Here is a 23,302-nt window from a genome sequence, read left to right on the forward strand (position 1 = left end):
GCACATGACAGGCGTGAACGAGGGTTCAAGCAATTGCAGTACTTTGCGTGGGAGTCATTGTCGCCACTTGTTGCCAAATGTCAGTTATCGCGACCAGTACCCACATTGTGAAATCACGGAAAACGATTGCTCGGTGCTAAAAAGAAAAAAAAAATCACTGATCGGTGAAAAAATCATCGGAAAACATATGCAGTGGGTACGGGCCTTTAAGGCTTGTACCCACCTCATGGTTCTTTGCGCGATTCCTCTGACAACCGGTGATTTTTTTGAGTAATGAATGAACACTTTTGTGATCTCATGAGGTGGGTATAGGTTAACAACACTTCGTGATGCACGCCAAGGACCGTCACCGCGGATCGAATCTTTAAGATCCCCAGCGACTCCCGCGTAAAGTGCCGTGATCGTTCGCGCCTGTCATGTGATGTTGTGAGTTGTCACAGGCAGGAAGATGGATTGGGGAAGTTGGTTCATCAGGAGGCGTTGCTATGGGGCTCCCCGATTCATCCTAAGATAAGTATTGAGCTTAAAGAAGTACTGTAGGGGGTAGGGGGAAAAAAGAGTTAAACTTACCCGGGGCTTCTAATGGTCCCCCGCAGACATCTTGTGCCCGTGCAGCCATTCACTGATGCTCCGGTCCCGCCTCCGGTTCACTTCTGGAATTTCTGACTTTAAAGTTGGAAAATCACTGCACCTGCGCGGCTGCACCCTAGCTCCCGCGGACATCACCAGGAGTGTATTGCGCGGGCCCAGTATGGTCTGCGCCTGCACAGTACACTCCTGGTGATGTCCGCGGGAGCGAGGACATGGCCGCGCAGGCGCAGTGGTTTTCCAACTTTAAAGTCAGAAATTCCAGAAGTGAACTGGAGGCGGGGACAGGAGCATCGGTGAGTGGCTGCGGGGGCACAGGATGTCTGCGGGGGACCATTAGACGCCCCAGGTAAGTTCAACTCTTTCCCCCCCTATAGTAGTGCTTTAAGAGTAACTGTATTCAAACTCCAATGAAGCAGATCGCAAGATGCTTGCGTCACATTGAACTCAGCTTTGCAGGGTCTGTTCCTACTCATGTGAACAGTTTATGTGTGTGAGTGGTGGAATGCCTAGCTGCAGCATGGGTACTGAATGTGTGCCAGTGCCCGTATGCACAAAGCTCACAAACAACTGTTATTCACATCAACACCCTTTTGCTTAGCTCTGCGTTTTAATATTGTAGTTATCCCTAGCAGCCTTCCTCAGACTATGAATAATAAAATATAATGGAATATTGATTCATATAGGAAATGGGTTCGGAAGGGAATTCTTTGTAGAATGGAAGAGACAGTTTAAGTTACAGACACATAATGCCGTGGGGTTGCCTGTCCACCATTATACACAGCAGATCTATCCTCTCATCTATCCCATTGATGAGATAAACAAGCATGAAAGATGGGGGACGTGAACATTGAGCTGTACTATATGAATAGCTGATGAAGTAACAAAAACTACATAAAGCCACAGGAAGGAAGTAATGAAACAGCTGGGATAGTTGAACAGGATGAAAAGGAGTAAAAGGTCTTATGATCTTCAGTAAGTGTAGGGAGACAGCTGAGTAAGAAAGCAGAGAGGATGGAGCAGGATGTATAGACCTGAGGTACCCCCTTGAGGCTGGCTCAGATTTCTTCCATTATTGTGTCACAGTGGTAACAGGAGGCAGAAGCTAAAATAACACATTTCCTAGTTTAAATAGTGAACCACCGTTTGGTCTGTGAATTGGCTTAAATGGCTCATAACCAGCACATATTTAGTATGGGCACATCTGTTTATGCAAGGGTGTGTTATACGTATCACCAGGTTCTCCAACATGATCACATACCATAACTCCAGTGCAATGTCAGGAGAATGGCAGCACTTACTGAGTGCTGCTAAACAATTCAGCTCCAGCAACTCAGTAGGAGCTTCCCTTACTTTTCTGCTCAGATCAGTGGAAGATGCTTCCTATGTAACCTGATAGGACAGCCATAGGTTAAATGATATAATGATTTGTATGTGTAGTACAGCTAAGAAATAGAACATTGGTAGAACAGTAACGAGTCTCATATTGTTTTCCAGTACAGGAACTTCAGTTATCTATTCAAAACAGCTTCTCTGAGCTCTCCGACTCACTAGGTCGAATACAGTCCTTTTTTCTGAAGCACATAAACAGCAGAGAAAGTGAGACAGCTTGATATAAGGTTTTACTGCAGGAAACTTCAAAGGGTCAATAGTTCTGCTCTGTTTTGTAGCTTAAAAGACAGAGGCCCATGTACAATTCACTTTTTCTCCTGAGTTTTTTCTCCTGGGAGATATTTCCAAACCTGTGAATAAAAGGCATTTTAAATCACCAGCAAGCATCAAAAATACTTAAAATAGTTTTGACAGTACTTTATCACCTACTTTTCAGCACTTTTTTCAATTGCAAAGTGCTGAAAAGTTATTCTAAACAGAAGATGAAAAATTATCTCCTAGGAGAAAACTCAGGTGAAAAAGTGAATTGCATATGGGCCAGAGTGTGGTTTAACCTCCTTAGCAGTAACCCCGTGCTGGACACGGAGTAAGGCGCTGCTGAGGATTTCTCAGGCCCCACTGGGCCGATTTGCATAATTTTTTTTTTTATACATGCAGCTAGCACTTTGCTAGCTGCGCGTTACCTACGATCGGCGCGGCGCCGCTCCGCACCGATTCGCCGCTACCCGCCGCATTAGAGGGTGCCCCCCCCCGAGACCCTGTGCGCTGCCTGGCCAATTAGTGCCAGGCAGCGCTGAGGGGTGGATCGGGACTCCCTCTGACGTCACGACATCGATGACGTCATCGCGCCCATCGCCATGGGACGGGGGAATCCCTAAAGGAAATCCTGTTCAGAACGGGATTTCCTGATGGGCCTGATCGCCGGAGGCAATCGGAGGGGGTGGTGGGATGCCGCTGCTCAGCGGCTATCATGTAGCTAGCGCTAGGCTAGCTACATGATGTAAAAAAAAAAAAAAAATTTAAATACTGCTGCGCTGCCTCCCTGGCGGATTTAATTGACCGCCAGGGAGATTAAAACTGCAACTGTGACAGTATGATGCAATATCATAAAAAAAAGAGCTACCGGTATATAACTGAAAATAAAAAAATATGAGACTTTTCTTTGCTACTGATGTTCTATTCATTATCCGTACTACACATACAATTCATAAGTTGTTGTTTTTTTTTTGTTTTGCTTCAGGTCCACTTGGAATACAGTAAGGCCAGTTGGAGCTCATTAGCTATAGTAGAAGCAGTAAAGTGTTGTACCGTGTTAGCCATGAGTAAAAGCAAGAAGTTTTGAATCAGGATGATACCATTTATTGGCTAACTTAGAGATGGATAAACAGTGAGCTTTCGACTTATAAAAAGCCTTCGTCGGACTGGTTCCTGACCAAAACTGAAAAACACAGCTTATATAGACTGACATACAGAGGAGAAACATTCTTTAGCAAACATAAATGTAATTAGATGCCTTAAAGTGAACCTCCAGACTAAAAAGCGACTCAGCAGCACTGAAAAGGCTTTGTGTTTCTTTAACAGTTTCACAGCATCAGAATTTTGTTTCTCGTATACAAGCCTCATTTTTAGCTGCACAGAAGAAAACTGCCCGGGCTTTTTTCCCCTGATGCTGTGCAAAGCATGATGGGATTTCTGATTTTGTTGTTCTCGTTCTGCTGTTTTGGTGCAATTTTTTTTTTTTTTTTACATTTTGAATTTGACATTTGAAGCCTAGTGCGTGCAGCTGGGAGGGGTAATCAGGACACAGGACAGTTGGAACTGTGTCTCCTGCTCCTTGTCACCTCCTTTCAACCAACAAGATGGCTGCCCCCATGACAAAGATGGCAGCCCCCATGAATCACAAACATTTGCCTGTTTTTTAAAACAGGGTGGGTACGAGATTATATTACCTATCTATTCTAATTAACATAACTAATGTAACTTGATGACAGTATGTTTGTTTAGGCTGAAGTTCCCCTTTAACTGTTACTGAGGAGGCTTTCCCAGGCATCCTATCTAAATTGATAAAATCAATAGAATCCTCAACATGACATAAAGCAGACTCTGGTGATGGGGAGACATCGTAAATTCCGAATTCAAATGGTAACAGGCCTGGTTACATGCATCATTAATTTTAAGCTTAAGAGAATTGTGGCATTTAAAGCCAGCACCTGAAAGCAAATAAAATGAATAGTGACAGTGAATTCCATCTTACACAGCATATGGCACAAAAATGAATGAAAAGATAGAAAAATTTAAATTAAAAGAATTGTGGCCTTTAAAACCCATCGTACCAGCACAAGAAGTTAGAGTCCTTGTTTAAACCATCTTCTACAGTTTTGAACCAATGTATAAACTTAGTTTCTTGTGTTAGTCTCATGTTTCTTGATTTGAAGCCACCCATTAATGCAGTGACGCGAAAATCGCTTAAACTGTGTCCAGGTAAACGACAGTGTGTTGGTATTGGGAGATCAGTATATTTTGTAATATCCTTTTTCCTGCTGTTAATAGTGGATCTGTGGTGTGTCATGCGATCACGCAGTGGTTGACTTGTTTCTCCCACACATGATTACGTATACCACATTAGATGAGTCGCAGGAAAAGGTGCCTTGTACTTTGTATTCCTGTTGTGTACCTGGTATTAGTATCCTGTCAGTGGAATGGATGTGTTTACAGGTCCCACACTTTTTCCCTCGGCAGGGTAATGTTCCATTCTGTTCTTGCCTATTTAAGGCACTCCTCACTATCATCTGCTTAAGATTGCGTGGCTGTCGGAACGCTAGGAGGGGAGGTTCAGGGAATATCTTTTTCAGTCTCTGATCCCTGTGTAGAACAGGATGAAGTTCTTTTGCAATATTTCTTAAGATTTCCAGGCGTGGGTTGTAGGTTACTACCAGTGGGACACGGCTCTCTTCCTGGCTCTGCTTGTACTCCAGGAGCTGAGTCCTAGGGATGTTGTTAGCTTTCTTGATTAGCTATAGGAGATACCAGAAGTTGAGCATTTGCATGAAAAATACAGGCAGTGTGACAGGTCTGTAACACAGGAGCTAAGGACTGCTGAGCGTTGTACAGGAGGCTGTCAGATTTAGAAGACATATTGCTCCGCTATTCCAGGAATTCTTTACAGCCTGTACATACCTTGACACATTGCGGAACATGAGCCGTTCGTTGTTGATTAACAGCGTTAAATTAACAAGAGATGTAGAAGTCAGAATGGACACGGCAGAAGTTAGGTTTATATACCTGCTTTACAAAGCCGAGCATTTTTTTTATATACAGATTGCTTTAAATTAACCTGAAATCAAAATAAATTGTCATGCTGGTTTCTTTCTTTTTTCTTTTTCTCATATTTTGAATATGTCAAAACATTTATTGAGGTAGAGATGGTCAATGAGATACAAATAATTCCAGCTTGCATGCAAATTTCATACAAATGGTATGCACTGAATTGGCTCAGTCAAATATACCGTACTTCTGTTGATCCTGATTGGCCCAATTCCAAGCTACATACAATTTGCATGAGGGCTCAAACCCACTAGTAGCCTTTTCTAAGCGCTAGTGATTTGAAAAGCTCTTGCTAATGCAATGCAATGGGAGATTTTTATAAAATCACATCCCACAAGTGGGATCACACCCATAGCATTACATTAGCAAGAGCTTTTCAAATCCCAAAGCGCTCAGAAAATGGCTCCTAGTGGGTTCCAGGCCTAAACTGCTTGCATTCCGTGAATATTTGTATTTCACTGACCCTCTCTAGTCCTCAGTGTGTGGATAGTTTGCATGTTTCCATAAAACTGTGGTCTTTTTATCATTTTTTAGTTATAGTTTTAGTGTTTCTTTGGCATAGGAGCAGAATGATTTACAAAGGGTTAAAGTAAAAGTATTATAACATGTAGTGGAGCGTTAAACCACTCTTCATGAATTTTTTTTACTGTGACCCTCCCCTTCCACTATGCTATCAAAATAAAATTAAACCAACCTTCTCCATTGTCCACAGTGAGAAGCCGGATGATTGTCAGCTCAGTCACACCACAGGATGAAATGACAAAAAGCACCGGGAGTCACATGACTGCTAAATTATAATATTTGCAGCCATTGTAGTACATTTTATCTCATCTTTAACCACTTGAGGACCTAGGGCTTTCTACCCCTTAAGGACCGGCCACTTTTTTTCCATTCAGACCACTGCAGCTTTCACGGTTTATTGCTCGCTCATACAACCTACCACCTAAATGAATTTTGGCTCCTTTTCTTGTCACTAATAAAGCTTTCTTTTGGTGCTATTTGATTGGTCCTGCGATTTTTACTTTTTATTATATTCATCAAAAAAGACATGAATTTTGGCAAAAAAATGATTTTTTTAACTTTCTGTGCTGACATTTTTCAAATAAAGTAAAATTTCTGTATACATGCAGCGCGAAAAATGTGGACAAACATGTTTTTGATAAAAAAAACCCATTCAGTGTATATTTATTGGTTTGGGTAAAAGTTATAGCGTTTACAAACTATGGTGCAAAAAGTGAATTTTCCCATTTTCAAGCATCTCTGACTTTTCTGACCCCCTGTCATGTTTCATGAGGGGCTAGAATTCCAGGATAGTATAAATACCCCCCAAATGACCCCATTTTGGAAAGAAGACATCCCAAAATATTCACTGAGAGGCATAGTGAGTTCATAGAAGATATTATTTTTTGTCACAAGTAAGCGGAAAATGACACTTTGTGAGAAAAAAAAAAAAAAAAAAAAGTTTCCATTTCTTCTAACTTGCGACAAAAAAAAATGAAATCTGCCACGGACTCACCATGCCCCTCTCTGAATACCTTGAAGGGTCTACTTTCCAAAATGGGATCATTTGTGGGGTGTGTTTACTGTCCTGACATTTTGGGGGGTGCTAAATTGTAAGCACCCCTGTAAAGCCTAAAGGTGCTCATTGGACTTTGGACCCCTTAGCGCAGTTAGGCTGCAAAAAAGTGCCACACATGTGGTATTGCCGTACTCAGGAGAAGTAGTATAATGTGTTTTGGGGTGTATTTTTACACATAACCATGCTGGGTGGGAGAAATATCTCTGTAAATGACAATTTGTTAATTTTTTTTACACACAATTGTCCATTTACAGAGATATTTCTCCCACTCAGCATGGGTATGTGTAAAAATACACCACAAAACACATTATACTACTTCTCCTGAGTACGGCGATACCACATGTGTGGCACTTTTTTGCACCCTAACTGCGCTAAAGGGCCCAAAGTCCAATGAGTACCTTTAGGATTTCACAGGTCATTTTGAGAAATTTCGTTTCAGGACTACTCCTCACGGTTTAGGGCCCCTAAAATGCCAGGGCAGTATAGGAACCCCACAAATGACCCCATTTTAGAAAGAAGACACCCCAAGGTATTCCATTAGGAGTATGGTGAGTTCATAGAAGATTTTATTTTTTGTCAAAAGTTAGCGGAAAATGACACTTTGTGAAAAAACACAATTAAAATCAATTTCCGCTAACTTGTGACAAAAAATAAAATCTTCTATGAACTGACCATACTCCGTACGGAATACCTTGGGGTGTCTTCTTTCTAAAATGGGGTCATTTGTGGGGTTCCTATACTGCCCTGGCATTTTAGGGGCCCTAAACCGTGAGGAGTAGTCTTGAAACGAAATTTCTCAAAATGACCTGTGAAATCCTAAAGGTACTCATTGGACTTTGGGCCCTTTAGCGCAGTTAGGGTGCAAAAAAGTGCCACACATGTGGTATCGCCATACTCGGGAGAAGTAGTACAATGTGTTTTGGGGTGTATTTTTACACATACCCATGCTGGGTGGGAGAAATACCTCTGTAAATGGACAATTGTGTGCAAAAAAATCAAAAGATTGTCATTTACAGAGGTATTTCTCCCACCCAGCATGGGTATGTGTAAAAATACACCCCAAAACACATTGTACTACTTCTCCCGAGTACGGCGATACCACATGTGTGGCACTTTTTTGCACCCTAACTGCACTAAGGGGCCCAAAGTCCTATTCACAGGTCATTTTGAAGCATTTGTTTTCTAGACTACTCCTCGCGGTTTAGGGCCCCTAAAATGCCAGGGCAGTATAGGAACCCCACTAATGACCCCATTTTAGAAAGAAGACACCCCAAGGTATTCCGTTAGGAGTATGGTGAGTTCATAGAAGTTTTTATTTTTTTGTCACAAGTTAGCGGAAATTGATTTTAATAGTTTTTTTTCACAAAGTGTCATTTTCCGCTAACTTGTGACAAAAAATAAAATCTTCTATGAACTCACCATACTCCGTACGGAATACCTTTGGGTGTCTTCTTTCTAGAATGGGGTCATTTGTGGGGTTCCTATACTGCCCTGGCATTTTAGGGGCCCTAAACCGTGAGGAGTAGTCTTGAAACCAAATGTCGCAAAATGACCTGTGAAATCCTAAAGGTACTCATTGGACTTTGGGCCCCTTAGCGTACTTAGGGTGTAAAAAAGTGCCACACATGTGGTACCGCTGTACTCAGGAGAAGTAGTATAATGCGTTTTGGGGTGTATTTTTACACATACCCATGCTAAGTGGGAGAAATATCTCTGTAAATGACAATTGTTTGATTTTTTTTACACACAATTGTCCATTTACATAGAAATTTCTCCCACCCAGCATGGGTATGTGTAAAAATACACCCCAAAACACATTATACTACTTTTCCTGAGTACGGCGGTACCACATGTGTGACACTTTTTTGCAGCCTAGGTGCGCTAAGGGGCCCAACGTCCTATTCACAGGTCATTTTGAAGCATTTGTTTTCTAGACTACTCCTCGCGGTTTAGGGCCCCTAAAATGCCAGGGCAGTATAGGAACCCCACAAGTGACCCCATTTTAGAAAGAAGACACCCCAAGGTATTCCGTTAGGTGTATGGCGAGTTCATAGAAGATTTTATTTTTTGTCACAAGTTAGTGAAAAATGACACTTTGTGAAAAAAAACCAATAAAAATTAATTTCCGCTAACTTTTGACAAAAAATAAAATCTTCTATGAACTCGTCATACACCTAACAGAATACCTTGGGGTGTCTTTTTTTCTAAAATGGGGTCACTTGTGGGGTTCCTATACCGCCCTGGCATTTTACAGGCCCAAAACCGTGAGTAGTCTGGAAACCAAATGTCTCAAAATGACTGTTCAGGGGTATAAGCATCTGCAAATTTTAATGACAGGTGGTCTATGAGGGGGCGAATTTTGTGGAACCGGTCATAAGCAGGTGGCCTTTTAGATGACAGGTTGTATTGGGCCTGATCTGATGGATAGGAGTGCTAGGGGGGTGACAGGAGGTGATTGATGGGTGTCTCAGGGGGTGGTTAGAGGGGAAAATAGATGCAATCAATGCACTGGGGAGGTGATCGGAAGGGGGTCTGAGGGTTTGGCCGAGTGATCAGGAGCCCACACGGGGCAAATTGGGGCCTGATCTGATGGGTAGGTGTGCTAGGGGGTGACAGGAGGTGATTGATGGGTGTCTCAAGGTGTGATTAGAGGGGGGAATAGATGCAAGCAATGCACTGGCGAGGTGATCAGGGCTGGGGTCTGAGGGCATTCTGAGGGTGTGGGCGGGTGATTGAGTGCCCTAGGGGCAGATAGGGGTCTAATCTGATGGGTAGCAGTGACAGGGGGTGATTGATGGGTAATTAGTGGGTGTTTAGGGTAGAGAATAGATGGAAACACTGCGCTTGGGTGGTGATCTGATGTCGGATCTGCGGGCGATCTATTGGTGTGGGTGGGTGATCAGTTTGCCCGCAAGGGGCAGGTTAGGGGCTGATTGATGGGTGGCAGTGACAGCGGGTGATTGATGGGTGGCAGTGACAGGGGGTGATTGATGGGTGGCAGTGACAGGGGGTGATTGATGGGTGATTGATAGGTGATTGACAGGTAATCAGTGGGTTATTACAGGGGAGAACAGATGTAAATATTGCACTGGCGAATTGATAAGGGGGGGTCTGAGGGCAATCTGAGCGTGTAGGCGGGCGATTGGGTGCCCGCAAGGGGCAGATTAGGGTCTGATCTGATGGGTAACAGTGACAGGTGGTGATAGGGGGTGATTGATGGGTGATTGATGGGTAATTAGTGGGTGTTTAGAGGAGAGAATAGATGGAAACACTGCGCTTGGGTGGTGATCTGATGTCGGATCTGCGGGCGATCTATTGGTGTGGGTGGGTGATCAGTTTGCCCGCAAGGGGCAGGTTAGGGGCTGATTGTTGGGTGGCAGTGACAGGGGGTGATTGATGGGTGATAGGTGATTGGCAGGTGATTGACAGGTGATCAGTGGGTTATTACAGGGAAGGACAGATGTAAATATTGCACTGGCGAATTGATAAAGGGGGGTCTGAGGGCAATCTGAGCGTGTAGGCGGGTGATTGGGTGCCCGCAAGGGGCAGATTAGGGTCTGATCTGATAGGTAACAGTGACAGGTGGTGATAGGGAGTGATTGATGGGTGATTGATGGGTAATTAGTGGGTGTTTAGAGGAGAGAATAGATGTAAACGCTGCGCTTGGGTGGTGATCTGATGTCGGATCTGCGGGTGATCTATTGGTGTGGGTGGGTGATCAGATTGCCCGCAAGGGGCAGGTTAGGGGCTGATTGTTGGGTGGCAGTGACAGGGGGTGATTGATGGGTGATAGGTGATTGGCAGGTGATTGACAGGTGATCAGTGGGTTATTACAGGGAAGGACAGATGTAATTAATGCACTGGCGAACTGATAAGGGGGGGGGGGGGGGGGTCTGAGGGCAATCTGAGCGTGTGGGCGGGTGATTGGGTGCCCGCAAGGGGCAGATTAGGGTCTGATCTGATAGGTAACAGTGACAGGTGGTGATAGGGGGTGATTGATGGGTGATTGATGGGTACTTAGTGGGTGTTTAGAGAAGATAACAGATGTAAACGATACATTTGGGAGGTAATCTGACGGCGGGTTTGCGGGCGATCTAATGGTGTGGGTGGGTGATCAGATTGCCCGCAAGGGGCAGGTTAGGGGCTGATTAATGGGTGGCAGAGACAGGGGGTGATTGATGGGTGATAGGTGATTGACAGGTGATCAGTGGGTTATTACAGGGAAGAACAGATGTAATTAATGCACTGGTGAATTGATAAGGGGGGGTCAGAGGGCAATCTGAGCGTGTGGGCGGGTGATTGGGTGCCTGCAAGGGGCAGATTAGGGTCTGATCTGATAGGTAAAAGTGACAGGTGGTGATAGGGGGTGATTGATGGGTGATTGATGGGTAATTAGTGGGTGTTTAGAGGAGAGAATAGATGTAAACAATGGATTTGGGAGGTGATCTGATGTCGGATCTGTGGGCGATCTATTGGTGTGGGGGGGTGATCAGATTGCCCGCAAGGGGCAGGTTAGGGGCTGATTGATGGGTGGCGGTGACAGGGGGTGATTGACGGGTGATTGACGGGTGATTGACAGGTGATTGACAGGTGATTGACAGGTGATCAGGGGGATAGATGCATACAGTAAACAGGGGGGGGTGGTCTGGGGGGGGGGGTCTGGGGAGAATCTGAGGGGTGGGGGGTGATCAGGAGGGGGCAGGGAGCAGGGGGGGGGATAAAAAAAAATAGCGTTGACAGATAGTGACAGGGAGTGATTGATGGGTGATTAGGGGGGTGATTGGGTGCAAACAGGGGTCTGGGGGGTGGGCAGGGGGGGGTCTGATGGGTGCTGTGGGCGATCTGGGGCAGGGGGGGGAGAAATCAGTGTGCTTGGGTGCAGACTAGGGTGGCTGCAGCCTGCCCTGGTGGTCCCTCGGACACTGGGACCACCAGGGCAGGAGGCAGCCTGTATAATACACTTTGTAAACATTACAAAGTGTATTATACACTTTGTATGCGGCGATCGCGGGGTTAACATCCCGCCGGCGCTTCCGTATAGCCGGCGGGATGTTGCGGCGAGCGAGCGGTGACAGGCGCCGGCGGAGGATCGCGTCACGGATGACGCGATCGCTCCGCCCATGCCCTTAGAAGGACCGCTGCCTCTGTGGGTTAGCCGGTCCTTCAGGGCTTCACTTCCCGGCCGCCTCTGTGCGTTAGGAGGTCGGGAAGTGGTTAAAGACTCGTCCGGGGGGGGGGGGGGGGGGGGAGGGTTACTAGAGTGAGGTTACTAGAGTGAAACAAAAATGTATATAGAGAGTCTTTAAACAGGAACTGTAACCAAGGACTTATTTTCATCCCAATCCATAGCCGATATCCCTTTTCCCACGAGAAATCTTTACCTTTTCTCGAATAGATCATCAGGAAGGTCTGTGTGGCTGATATTGTGGTGAAACCCCTCCCACAGTGTGATGTCAGGACCTAGGTCCTTACATTTTCCTGTCTGTGAACCTTGTTGCATTGTGGGAAATAACAGCTGTTTCCAACCAGTATTTCCCTCTGAGCATATGTTATGTATATCTATTTTAAAAAAAAAACTTTTAACCTATCGCATTGTGAGTGGGTGTGGTTATAGATAATGGCAGTTGGGGCTGTTTTTTTCTTGTCTGCCAGTAGTAAAGATGATGGCGTGCAGGCTGATTGTGAATCAAATAATATGAACTTAAAATTACATGACAAATATTAATCATTTTCTTATCTCTTCCAATATTTTAACTTCTCACTTTGCAATGTATTTATTTATTTATTTTTCCATTTTCGCTTAAGTTCCTCATTAAATTATTGTTGTATTGTTGTTGTATCGCATACGTCTGCGTGCCACAAAAATGAATACAGACAACAGCCACAATTCTATTATAGTTTCTTGCACTTCTACATACATTTAACTTACACCAAGCACATTTTAAATACAAGCTCACTTATTCTATTAAAATGATGGTCCTTCTACATTCTCTTATTATTGGTATTGCTAGCATGTATTTTGTAGCATGAGGATCACTGTCTATCTGCTGTATAAAAAGAGAAGAGTCTGCAAAGTGTTTCTGTTCCTGCCTGAGAGGGAAGGAGGTGAGAAAGTCATAAAGGGCAGATAGACAGGAGAGACGGAACTTAGGAGGATTAAACAACGTCTTCTAACAATACAACGATAGGATCACATAGGAAATATGAAGCCCCCCAGGCAAAAGAACAAATATGCAGCTGTTAATCATTTCATTACTCTTGTCACGCAACTTGTGAGTGATTTCTTTACTGTGTGTAATCCAGTGGCATGGTTTGCACAAGTCACTCAGTGAAGGTGCTCAGCATGTCTACTTATGTGCACCTACAGAGTGTACAGAACTACATCTGAAACTTTATACTGTACATTGTTATACTACACTGCAGCAGGAAGGGAATGACTGACTGGTACACAATTTATATATTTACTGACTGCATGAATGCAGGTAGACCTTGTGCAAGGAGCAGTTACTGATGTGCAGAGTACAACAATCTATTGCATCAAATCAGCTATTACAACATGCAAAACAAAGTAAGTTGACTTTTGCAAATGACTGTGCCTTGGGTATATAAAAAAGAAATAATACAGTAATGTGTCCAAATATTGTGTATGTTTATGTAAGTAAAAGATAGCAGATTCGGTATTCAAATCTGCTTTATTATTATTATTTTAGAATTTATATAGCGCCAACATCTTCCGCAACACTGTACAGAATATATTGTCATGTCATGTATGGTGTAGTGTATGTATTGTAGTCTAGGGCCAATTTTAGCGGGAAGCCAATTAACTTATCTGTTTGTTTTTGGGATGTGGGAGGAAAACTGAGTACCTGGAGGTAACCCACTCAGACACGGGGAGAACATACAAACTCTGTGCAGATAGTGCCCTGGCCGGGATTCAAACCGGGGACCCAGTGCTGCAAGGCGAGCATGCTAACCACTACACCTTCGTGCTGCCCATGTAATATTTATGTAATCTTTGTACAGTATCCAGGGACGGTTCTAGACTTTCTGCTGCCTGAAGCAAACTTTGGAGGATGCCCACCCCTACCTCCAGTAGCAGATGTCACTGCTACTGATTGAGTGTAGCAATTGGCCCAATGATGGTGCCATGGTCTCGCCCACGAGACCATCAGCACAAGATAGCAAAAGGAGCACCGGGCAGCTGTGATTGGCCACTCTGGTGCCAGCACCTACGCCTGATTAGTCACGTGCCAAAGCTTCCACTCTGACTGGCCAAGGTGATCTCTCGCTGGTAATGGGGCTTTACCTTAGCATACCTTTATAAGAGGCATATATCGACACCTCACCTGCTTATGATGTCATAGGGAAAGGCAGCTGGTGCCACCGGTCGAATGAAGTCGGGGATTCATGGATGCATGGATAAGGAGGGCAGTGCATGTGCCAGGAAGGCTGGCGGAAGAGCAGGCAGACGCTAGGTGGCCCAAACTGTTTGTCTATACACCACCTCCTGATGGGGTGGCTTGGTTGTGATGTCATGTGGGAGCCGGGGAGAATGTAGAACAATGCTCTGGGCCATAGCGTTCCACCAGACTCACTGTTGGCCAAAGGGCTCGGGGGCTGCTGAATAATTGGCAGAGGTAAATTTCATCCAGCATATGTACACAGCATTAGAAAAACTGGGATTAATTAGCTTGGAAAACGGATGACTGAAAGGTTAACCCTAGGCCTGTACAAAAGACAACAGGACATGATCTATGCATGGTAAAAAGGAGATTTCCCCAGCTGTTTAGAAAGAGGTTCTTCACAGTAAAAGTGGTTAAAATTTGGAATAACTCACCACAGGAAGTACAGGTAGTCCCCGACTTACGAAGAACCTGCTACGAACGGCCAAAAAAATGTGAAATTTGATTCTTGGGAACAAGTCAAACATTTTTTTCCAAAAAGACCATGTAGATGTTTTTAAACCAGTAAAAGAAAAAACATACAGTCCCCTATCTTGTTCGTTAATCTGTAGTTCTGGTGAATTCTAAACTTGCATTTAAAAAAAGGGTTTGGATACTGTCTTAATGGAGTTTGAAGCATAAAATAAAATAAAAAACAGATACTCATCTAAGGGAAGGCGCTGGGTCCTATAGAGCCTTCCCGGGCTCCTGACGGTGTCTGCGTTCCCCCACAGTCTCCCCCATTAGCAGTCTTCGACTGATTGGTCGTAGACTGCTCTCCTCCGCTTCCCCTGGGCTTCGGCAGTCTTCGGAAGCACTTGGGCTTCCGAAGACGGGCCACTCTGCACGCACGAGCACCCTGTCGAGCACTCAGAGCCGCCGGTCTTTGGGAACCCGAGTGCTTCCGAAGACTGCCAAAGTCTCCCACGGTGGGAGATTCAAACCAGGGAGCCTGCAGGGGAACGAGGACACCGTCAGGAGACTGGGAAAACTCTACAGGACCAAGAGCCTTCCTTCTCCTCAGGTAAGTATCTGTTTTTTTCTTTTAGATTAGGCTTCAGATTCACTTTAAGTTTGAAGGTAATACACAGCTATTACTGCTAGATGCAGGAAGATGATATTTTGATCTATTAAGGGAGAACATTTGTGAGGTTGATCTTGATGGACACTTTTTTCAACCTAGATAACTATGTAACTCATGTACACTGAAGGCTCCCATAGAAAATACATGGTGCTGTGCTGTCAGAGCTGAATTTACCATTTAATATTGGAGTCTTTACACAATTACGGAACTTGCCATCCTGACCTCCTCCCAAAGAAAATACAGTATGTGGGTTGCAAGGCTGATGCTAGGTTTATACCTTCATAGGCCCAGTTTGGGAGCCGCAGCAGTTTCTGAATCGTCCGCGGCTCCCGCTCTGCTGCACAGCCTGATTTGCTAGGCTGTGCCATGCACTGCTATAGTAATTCATCTGCGTGCTGCATAAAGATGCACTATGCCGTCCAGAATCGCACCAAAGTGTGATCTGGACAGCAAGCCCAAGGGGATAGGCACTATTTCCCCGCCCCTCTCATCTGCAGGGAAACGCTGCAGATTTGTGCCGGATTCAGCAGTAGTGGAAATAGGCCCTTAAGCTACATACACATGGGGAACAAAAGTGGCTAGTCACTAGCGCATAGGGGACACGCGCGCGACAGCCCGGCAACAGCTGTGGCCGTGCGACAGCTGTCTACACGTCTCTGCCCAAAGGCAGACGCGGCGGAAGCTGTCGCCGAAGGTTCCTCCCCCCGCCGGAAGCTCCATACATTGTGTATGGAGTTGCTGTCGCTAGTCCGCATACACACGGCGGACTAGCGACAGTTGCGGCAAAGTTGCGGCGACAGCTGTTGCCGGCGATTGAACAAGTCAATCGCCTGGCGACAGCTCTGAGTAGCGACAGGTCGGTGCGCGCGCGTCATACCCACGGGCGACCTGTCGCCGCAACACGTGCATGCCACGTGGTTGCAGCAACAGCCGTACCCCGCGTGTATGAGCCACTAGTCATCTGAAACAAGAATGTCTATCAGATGTTCTCACTTCCCAAATCTGCATCCTTGTTCTGTGACCTGCAAAGCATTACAGCCATAGGTCAGAAACTTACCGTTTGAGACGAATGTGGCAGCCTTCACAGCTGTTTAAAGCAGATGCAATTTAAATAGTGGTGAAAATAAGAAATATGTGGGAGAGGGCTGAAAGAGATTGTTGGTATCCACCCTCACCTCATCAAGTCTGAGTACCAAGATATATATATACACTGTACAGCGCTGCATAATATGTCGGCGCTATATAAATACTAAATAATAATAAAAAAAATAATACCACAAACATGTCAATGTGTGAAGAAACACACTAGATTTCTTGGAAAATTGAAATTGTTCTAAACAATGACATAAAAAGGAATACCTGAATAGCAGTTGATGAGTCTCCCACACAAACAAAACATTCATAACTAAAACATGGAAGGCTGGACATTCAGCACAATGCACAAACACCATCCTCAGGATGGCTTCAATCAGATACGAGAATTGCTGATTTTGTCAGCTGCTGAGATTAATGGATTTGGAACATGCACAACAGAAACAATGCTTTCACTGACTGTGTATGGCCAACGTCCAATACATATACACTTCTGCAAAGTGCAAACAGAGAACTATCTGACAGAAAGATACCATCTTTGTTCAAATCAACAGTTACCGACATGGATTTGGGGCACGTTCTGTTATTGTGTAGTATTTTGTGGCTTTTGGGATGGGATGGAATGTAACATGGCTTCCCAGCAGATAGATATGTCTGGCATGCCATCAGAGTCTGAGGCAAGGCAGCACAGGCTGTTCTGGAGCATGCTGCTTTTACTGCTATAAACAGCTTGCCTGCATTCGCCTTTAGCTAGTTGTAGTAAAGGATAAGCTGTCTGCCAATTTACGTAAGGTTGAAACCAAAACCTGTCTGAACAAATTTACATAGAGACACCTGTAGCATGTTTCTCTGTGCACTGGGATCCTGACTTAAGAGTCGAGCTTGTAATAAAATGTGGGATTATTTCTATTGGAATCTCACAGCTTCACAAACACAAAAGGGATTTCAAAGTATGTTCACAATTTTAGTGACTCTAGACCGCCTTAAAGCAGAACTACAGACTATTTGAGACATAATTTCCCCTGCGGTCTAATAAATTAGCCAGTCTCCAACAGAAGGTAGCACATGCACAACTCAAGTTATGGCACAATATGCGTTTTAAAAGTTCATATCAGCTTTTATATATTCCACATCTGCCACTGATTGGACATTCTGCAGAGTGCCTCACTATCTCTTCCTACTACCTCCACCAACACCCTGTGAGCAGACACTCACTGGATGGAAAGACCTCCACTCAGGTCTATTCGAGCCTTGGGACACTTCGGGCCATCCCCCACCACACCAGAAGCGATTTGTCACCTCCTTCTCCTCTCACAGCAGATGTATCTCCATTTACATATGACCTCAAAACAAATGCCTCACACAGCATAAAACCATACAAATTTATTGAATTATAAAAATCTATAGCACTCACAAATTGCCTTCTTTTAGGTACAGCGTAGAGTTTGGGTAAGGGCTCTCCCCCGTGTAGTTGGGCCCCGGCTGGCACTTGTAGTTCCTTGGCTGAAGATAGAATGGCGTGCACCTCCACTCTTGCCACAAGCCTGAACGCCGCTTGTCCAAAAATTACTAGAAGGGGTAAATATTTGTACTTACATTTTCTCCTGGGAGTCACACTGAGAAAACATGCTGAGCCACAGCACTAACTTCTCCATGCTGGCCAGAACTTTTATGTAAGGTTAGAGATAAGGCCTGAGAGAGCTTCTGTGTGCATGCTACACAGATAGAACACTGTGCAGTCTGAAAAGAGCAGTATTGCACAGTTATTTTGAACTTTTTTTTACAATAGTTGTCCCTGGAGTGTGACCCATACAATTGAAGATCAGAGAACCTGAGTGAGGACAGCACTTCATCACCTGCTGTTATACTTTGGCTGCTAGTATTGCAACTTACCTTTTTAAGTACCCTTTATTACTCTTTAAAGTTTCAAGTTATCATCCTGACATACTACACCATATGGGGCTCCTGGTGTCTCTGTGTTTTTTTTCTAGTCTTCCCTGGAAGGTCTTTGGACTCATCTGGTCATTGCAAACCCCTTTATTCTTTTGTTGTAATTGTGCTTAAAGCAGACCTAAACTCTGAACTTGCGCTCTGCTTTAAAAGCTAAGCAACAGCATAAATAACATGTAAAGAAAAACATTTCTTCATTCCAACTTATACAACTCCTACAATACGCCTTCAGTGTTTAGTTCCTAGTATTCCTGGGAGCAATTAAAGGGTTGACTTCCAGTGTTTACATATTAGGCCAGAACAATGGCACACCTCTGCACAGTTAAAGGTTCATTGATACACTTGACTAAACTTCAATGTTCACGCTGCTCCCCCGCCCACCGCATGACATCTTGCACGCATCACTCCGTCTGTACTGGCCGGCCCAGTGATGTCACCCAAAGGGATGAGGTCAGATAAATTGCTGCCAGTTTAACAGTTATTATGGTTATATAATAATAGCTAGAACATTTATACACAGCAAACACATATTCCTCAGTGCCAAAAAAGTTGATGAGGCTATGTTGTGACATTACTGTGCAATGCTGTAGAACATGATCAAAGTGTTGTCCTCCCCCTTCCAGCCAGTGGGGGCAGCTATGCAAGGAATACATGAAGGTGATGTGAAACTGGAAACAGGCAGTAAAAAAATGCATTTACTCATTTGTTATTGAGCACATTGCTGAACTATATGGCGATTTGAAATGGCTGTCTTGAGTTCAAGTTATAAAATAGTCAAAGAAGACAGAGGCCTTATTATTAGCAGTGACATTAGCAGGGCCGTTGCTTACCTCAGCTCCGGAATACTGTTCTGTGCGCCGCACAAGATCCTCCAGGTTCACCTCGCTGTCTACAGGCATGCTTTGGAATCGAAGTCTAAATATTTTCCTTCGAGTGGCGGCATCCGGCAATGGCACGTAAATGATTCTGTCTATACGGCCTGGACGCATCAAAGCCTGAAATTAAAATGACATGTCAAGATGAAAAATCCACATATTATTACACAAGTCCAATGCTGAAAGCACCTTGACCAGAAAAAATGTAAAATACAAGACTGTGGTATACTAAAGTGGAACTCTGGGCAAGAATAATAGTGTGGGAAGAAAATGCTGTATACTTGTGAGATGCCTCACTGCCATGCAGGAGACAAGTCTCCCAATGCCTGGTCTTAGCTGCCCCTCCACCACTATGGCCCTGTACCATTTGCAGCTGCAATCTACTTCTAGCTGCTGGTCCATCTGAGTAGGTAGCTGGGTCTCATGCAGACAGGCGGAGGCCCCTGGATTCTGTCACACTGCCACATAGAATGAGGGCTTCTTTGTCCCTGCAGGTTTATAGAAAGTTACTTTTTTTTTAAACTTCAGGGAAAGTATTTTATTGTTTTGTTTTCAATGTGTGGAAATAAGTTAGAAAATTATGTTTTCTTTTTTTTTTTACTCCGATTTGACTTCACAGTGTGGATATTTTTTCTCTTCTTGTCCATGGAGTCTCTTTAGATATAAACCCTGGATAGATTAGGACTACAAACATCTGAAGGGTTGTCTAAGTAAGGGCTGGTTCAGACGGCCGTTTGGAGGCGTTGCGTTTGCTGGTGTCGCGTTCAGCAGCGTTCGTGTGCGTTTGGATGCGGTCGCGTTTTTTCTTCCCCTAGGGAGACATTAGCCGTCGCGGTTAACCTCCCCTGGAAGCTACATGTAGCTTCCAGGGGCTCCTTGAACGGCAGGGAAAATCGGGACCCAAACGCAGCGTTTGTGTAAACGCGCTTGAAAGCTTGGTACAAACGCTCCCATTCACTTGAATGGGAGCGTTTAACACCAAGCCCTGAACGCTGGCTGTAAACGCTCTGCAAGCGTCCGTCTGAACCAGCCCTAACTTAACCATTAAAAAAAATAAACCATTAAAAAAGATCAGAACAGGGTGTCAAGTGAGAAAAAAATCCCAGAAGATAAAAAGAGAAAAAAATCTTTCAACCCTCCCCCTCTGAACTTCGATTTAATGTAGATCATTAACCAGTTATTATTTTCACTTTTGGATAGAGTGAGGTAATGTTAGAGCCTCATACAAGCTTTGCTGCTGTTTGTGTACCCACTGGAGAGACTATCCTCAATCCTGTCAATAGTAACACAACAAATGCTGGCTTACTAGTTTCTAACCCTTCTGCAGAGAGATGCAGAGGTTGTGACCCTAATAGAGCACTTGGGCCCGAGGGCCTCACCCTCAACAGTGGTACTAGCGCTTTATTGGTCCTGTGCTGGTAATAATCACTTCTGTAGATGTTAACTTCTCTAGATGGTAACTATTAAGTAACCATTAATAAACTATTCCCTATCCCCTTCTTGCACCTCTACTACTGTTGTGGTCCTTGACAAGTTTCGGTGCACCGTATCAATTGTTATGTATAGAATTCTTAGGTTCCCAATGGGGTCAGCAGATCGACGTTCCCCTTATCAAATCCAAAACTACAAGAAGTTTTGATGAATACTGCAGGCCAGACACCACCCACACTTCAGCAATGTCTGGGACACGGGGTGAAACCGGAGCAATAACAGACTTGCACAGTTTCTTTGCTCTGCAGGCTCCTTGAGCTTCTCTGTAGATGGTAGGCTAAAACTCTGTGCATATATTATACTATTCTCAGCCAAAACATTTTCTTGTGATCACTTCAGCTGACACTCCTCCATCAGCCAGTCACAGTACACTGCCAATCAGCATGTACTGACTTACGGAAGAGGGACAGGAAGGAGGAGCAAAAGGCTCCCAACAGTACACAGGGAGAAAGTAAGTGGCTAAAGAAAATCTGCTTTTCTGATTATTTGTAATATGGGAATGTATGTACAAATACTTAACTGATGGCTTACATATATATATATATATATATATATATAAAATATACATATGGGGGCTGGATAGTGTACTGGTTAAGGAATCAGCCTCTGACACACTAGACCAGGTTTCAAATGTCAACTCGTCGTGTTCATTAAGTCAGTACCTATTCAGTGAGGAGACCTTGGGCAAGCAGCTCCCTACTGAGTGCACACTAGTGGCTGCAGCTCTGGTGCTTTGAGTCGGACAGGAGAAAATATATTGTTAAATAATATAAATAAAAATATATTGTCAAATATAATATAAATTGTCAAATGTTTAATGTCTATACATTAACTATAGCAATTAAACACCAGGTGAGGGGAAGCTGTTGTTCACTGAAGTAGAACTCCGTTGCATTCACGTGTATGATTGCAGAGGAGAGACATTTCCCAAGAGGCTACACCAGGCCCTTCCACTAACTCCTGGCAAGCAGTTACCTAGCTAAGCAGCATGGACAACCACTAAGATGCAACTGCAGCCATGATGATGTCTCACATTTTGCAACTCTCACAAACACACATGATAACAAATAGCTTGTTATAATAGTCAAAGAGGAATTATGATATTTCTCTGAAATGTCCCCTCTGGGCAACATCATTCCAGTTCCCGCTGATTACAAACACTGCATGGTTGCCTTGGGCTGTTGGCCAGTAAGATCGTTCCCAGCTTCATCATGTCAGTGAAAGTCATGCAGAAAAATGGAAGGAAAGAGCCTTCCTTCCTGTAACACACCAGCAGTGCTAACACCCTTCCTGATGATTCTTTATAAAGGCTGTTATGCTGGAAACTATTGACTGTGACCTATTGTAACTCTTTTTAACTATGCAATAAATAACATGAAAGCAGCGAGCCACTGAAGATGTTTGTCCTTGCTCTTGACTGTTCCCATCACACGTTGTTAGCATTGGCCGAGAGTGAAATCAGAGCATCCTCAGAGTGCACTCAGACCCAGGGATACCTACATATCTTTGGTATGCTAGAACTGTGAATATGTTCTGACAGGTCTGAAAGGCAGATGTCTCGGGTTTCAGTAAGATTCGCTCTGCTTGTATTAATGCAAATAGTTTGCGCTCCTTTTCACAGAGATCTTTTCACGTGCAGGCAAAAGTCAGTGCTGGGCCTTTGAACTCATTTTCAACATCGTAAAACATCCCTGAACTTTTGTGAATTCCTTTGTCAGGCTCGTCTACCTTCTAGCAGATTTTCTTCTTGGAGCTGAATAAAGATCCCCTTGGGGGTTATTGGCATGCAAAAAATATATCCTTTCCCTATTTTCCTGACTTCACCTGTGTAATATTGCTAAACGTAAAGAACAAAGAAGCCTTAGACGCACACATGTAAATAGAGCAGGTAAAAGCCATCCTTGTGTATTTAGCACAACACAAGTGACCTCATCACTTTACTCTGTACTCCGTGTACTCTAGCTAAAACCTGGCATGTATGCTATGAGTGATTGCTTCTCTCATGCCAGCCTGGTAAGGTGTTGCTCTAAATTGCTGGCAAGTTACATTATTATCCGTACCTAGTGCCTACACACCACTCCCTTTAGACCAGGGATGTCCAAACTTTTTAGGCCAAGGGCCAGATCACCATTCTTGAGAGTGCTGGGGGGCGAATTACCAAAATGAAACACAATTTTTGCTGATTGCAATTAGGTACACTATGCCTGTGACACCTTGTCAAATAAAACATTTCCATTTGAAATAACCCATATACTGTGTGCAGTTAGTACAGTGGCCGTTACTGCTGCTGGCACAGTGGTGGCTGCTAATCAGTGGCTGTTACTGCTGCTGGCACAATGGCAATTGCTAATCGGTAGCTGTTACTGCTGCTGGCATAGTGGCGGCTGCTAATCAGTGGCTGCTACTGCTACAGTGGTGGCTGAAAACCTACAGGCGAGCAAAGGGGCAAGCAGAGCGGTGACACAAGCAAGGCCCCTGCATGTGG

General features: G+C 44.3%; 1 protein-coding gene across 2 annotated transcripts in view; it reads right to left on the reverse strand.

Annotated features, from left to right (window-relative positions):
- AFG2A (AFG2 AAA ATPase homolog A) overlaps window positions 1-23,302 on the reverse strand; it is a 583,775-nt gene that overhangs the window by 76,545 nt on the left and 483,928 nt on the right. The window contains exon 15 of one of the 2 annotated variants that reach the window (XM_068280086.1): window positions 19,282-19,446. In XM_068280086.1, the coding sequence (XP_068136187.1) occupies window positions 19,282-19,446 (165 nt within the window). Of the gene's footprint in view, window positions 1-19,281; window positions 19,447-23,302 lie in introns of those variants that run through there. The other variant, XM_068280104.1, reaches the window with a different exon arrangement.

The sequence above is a fragment of the Hyperolius riggenbachi genome, chromosome 1, assembly GCF_040937935.1.
Source record: "Hyperolius riggenbachi isolate aHypRig1 chromosome 1, aHypRig1.pri, whole genome shotgun sequence".
Taxonomy (NCBI): domain Eukaryota; kingdom Metazoa; phylum Chordata; class Amphibia; order Anura; family Hyperoliidae; genus Hyperolius; species Hyperolius riggenbachi.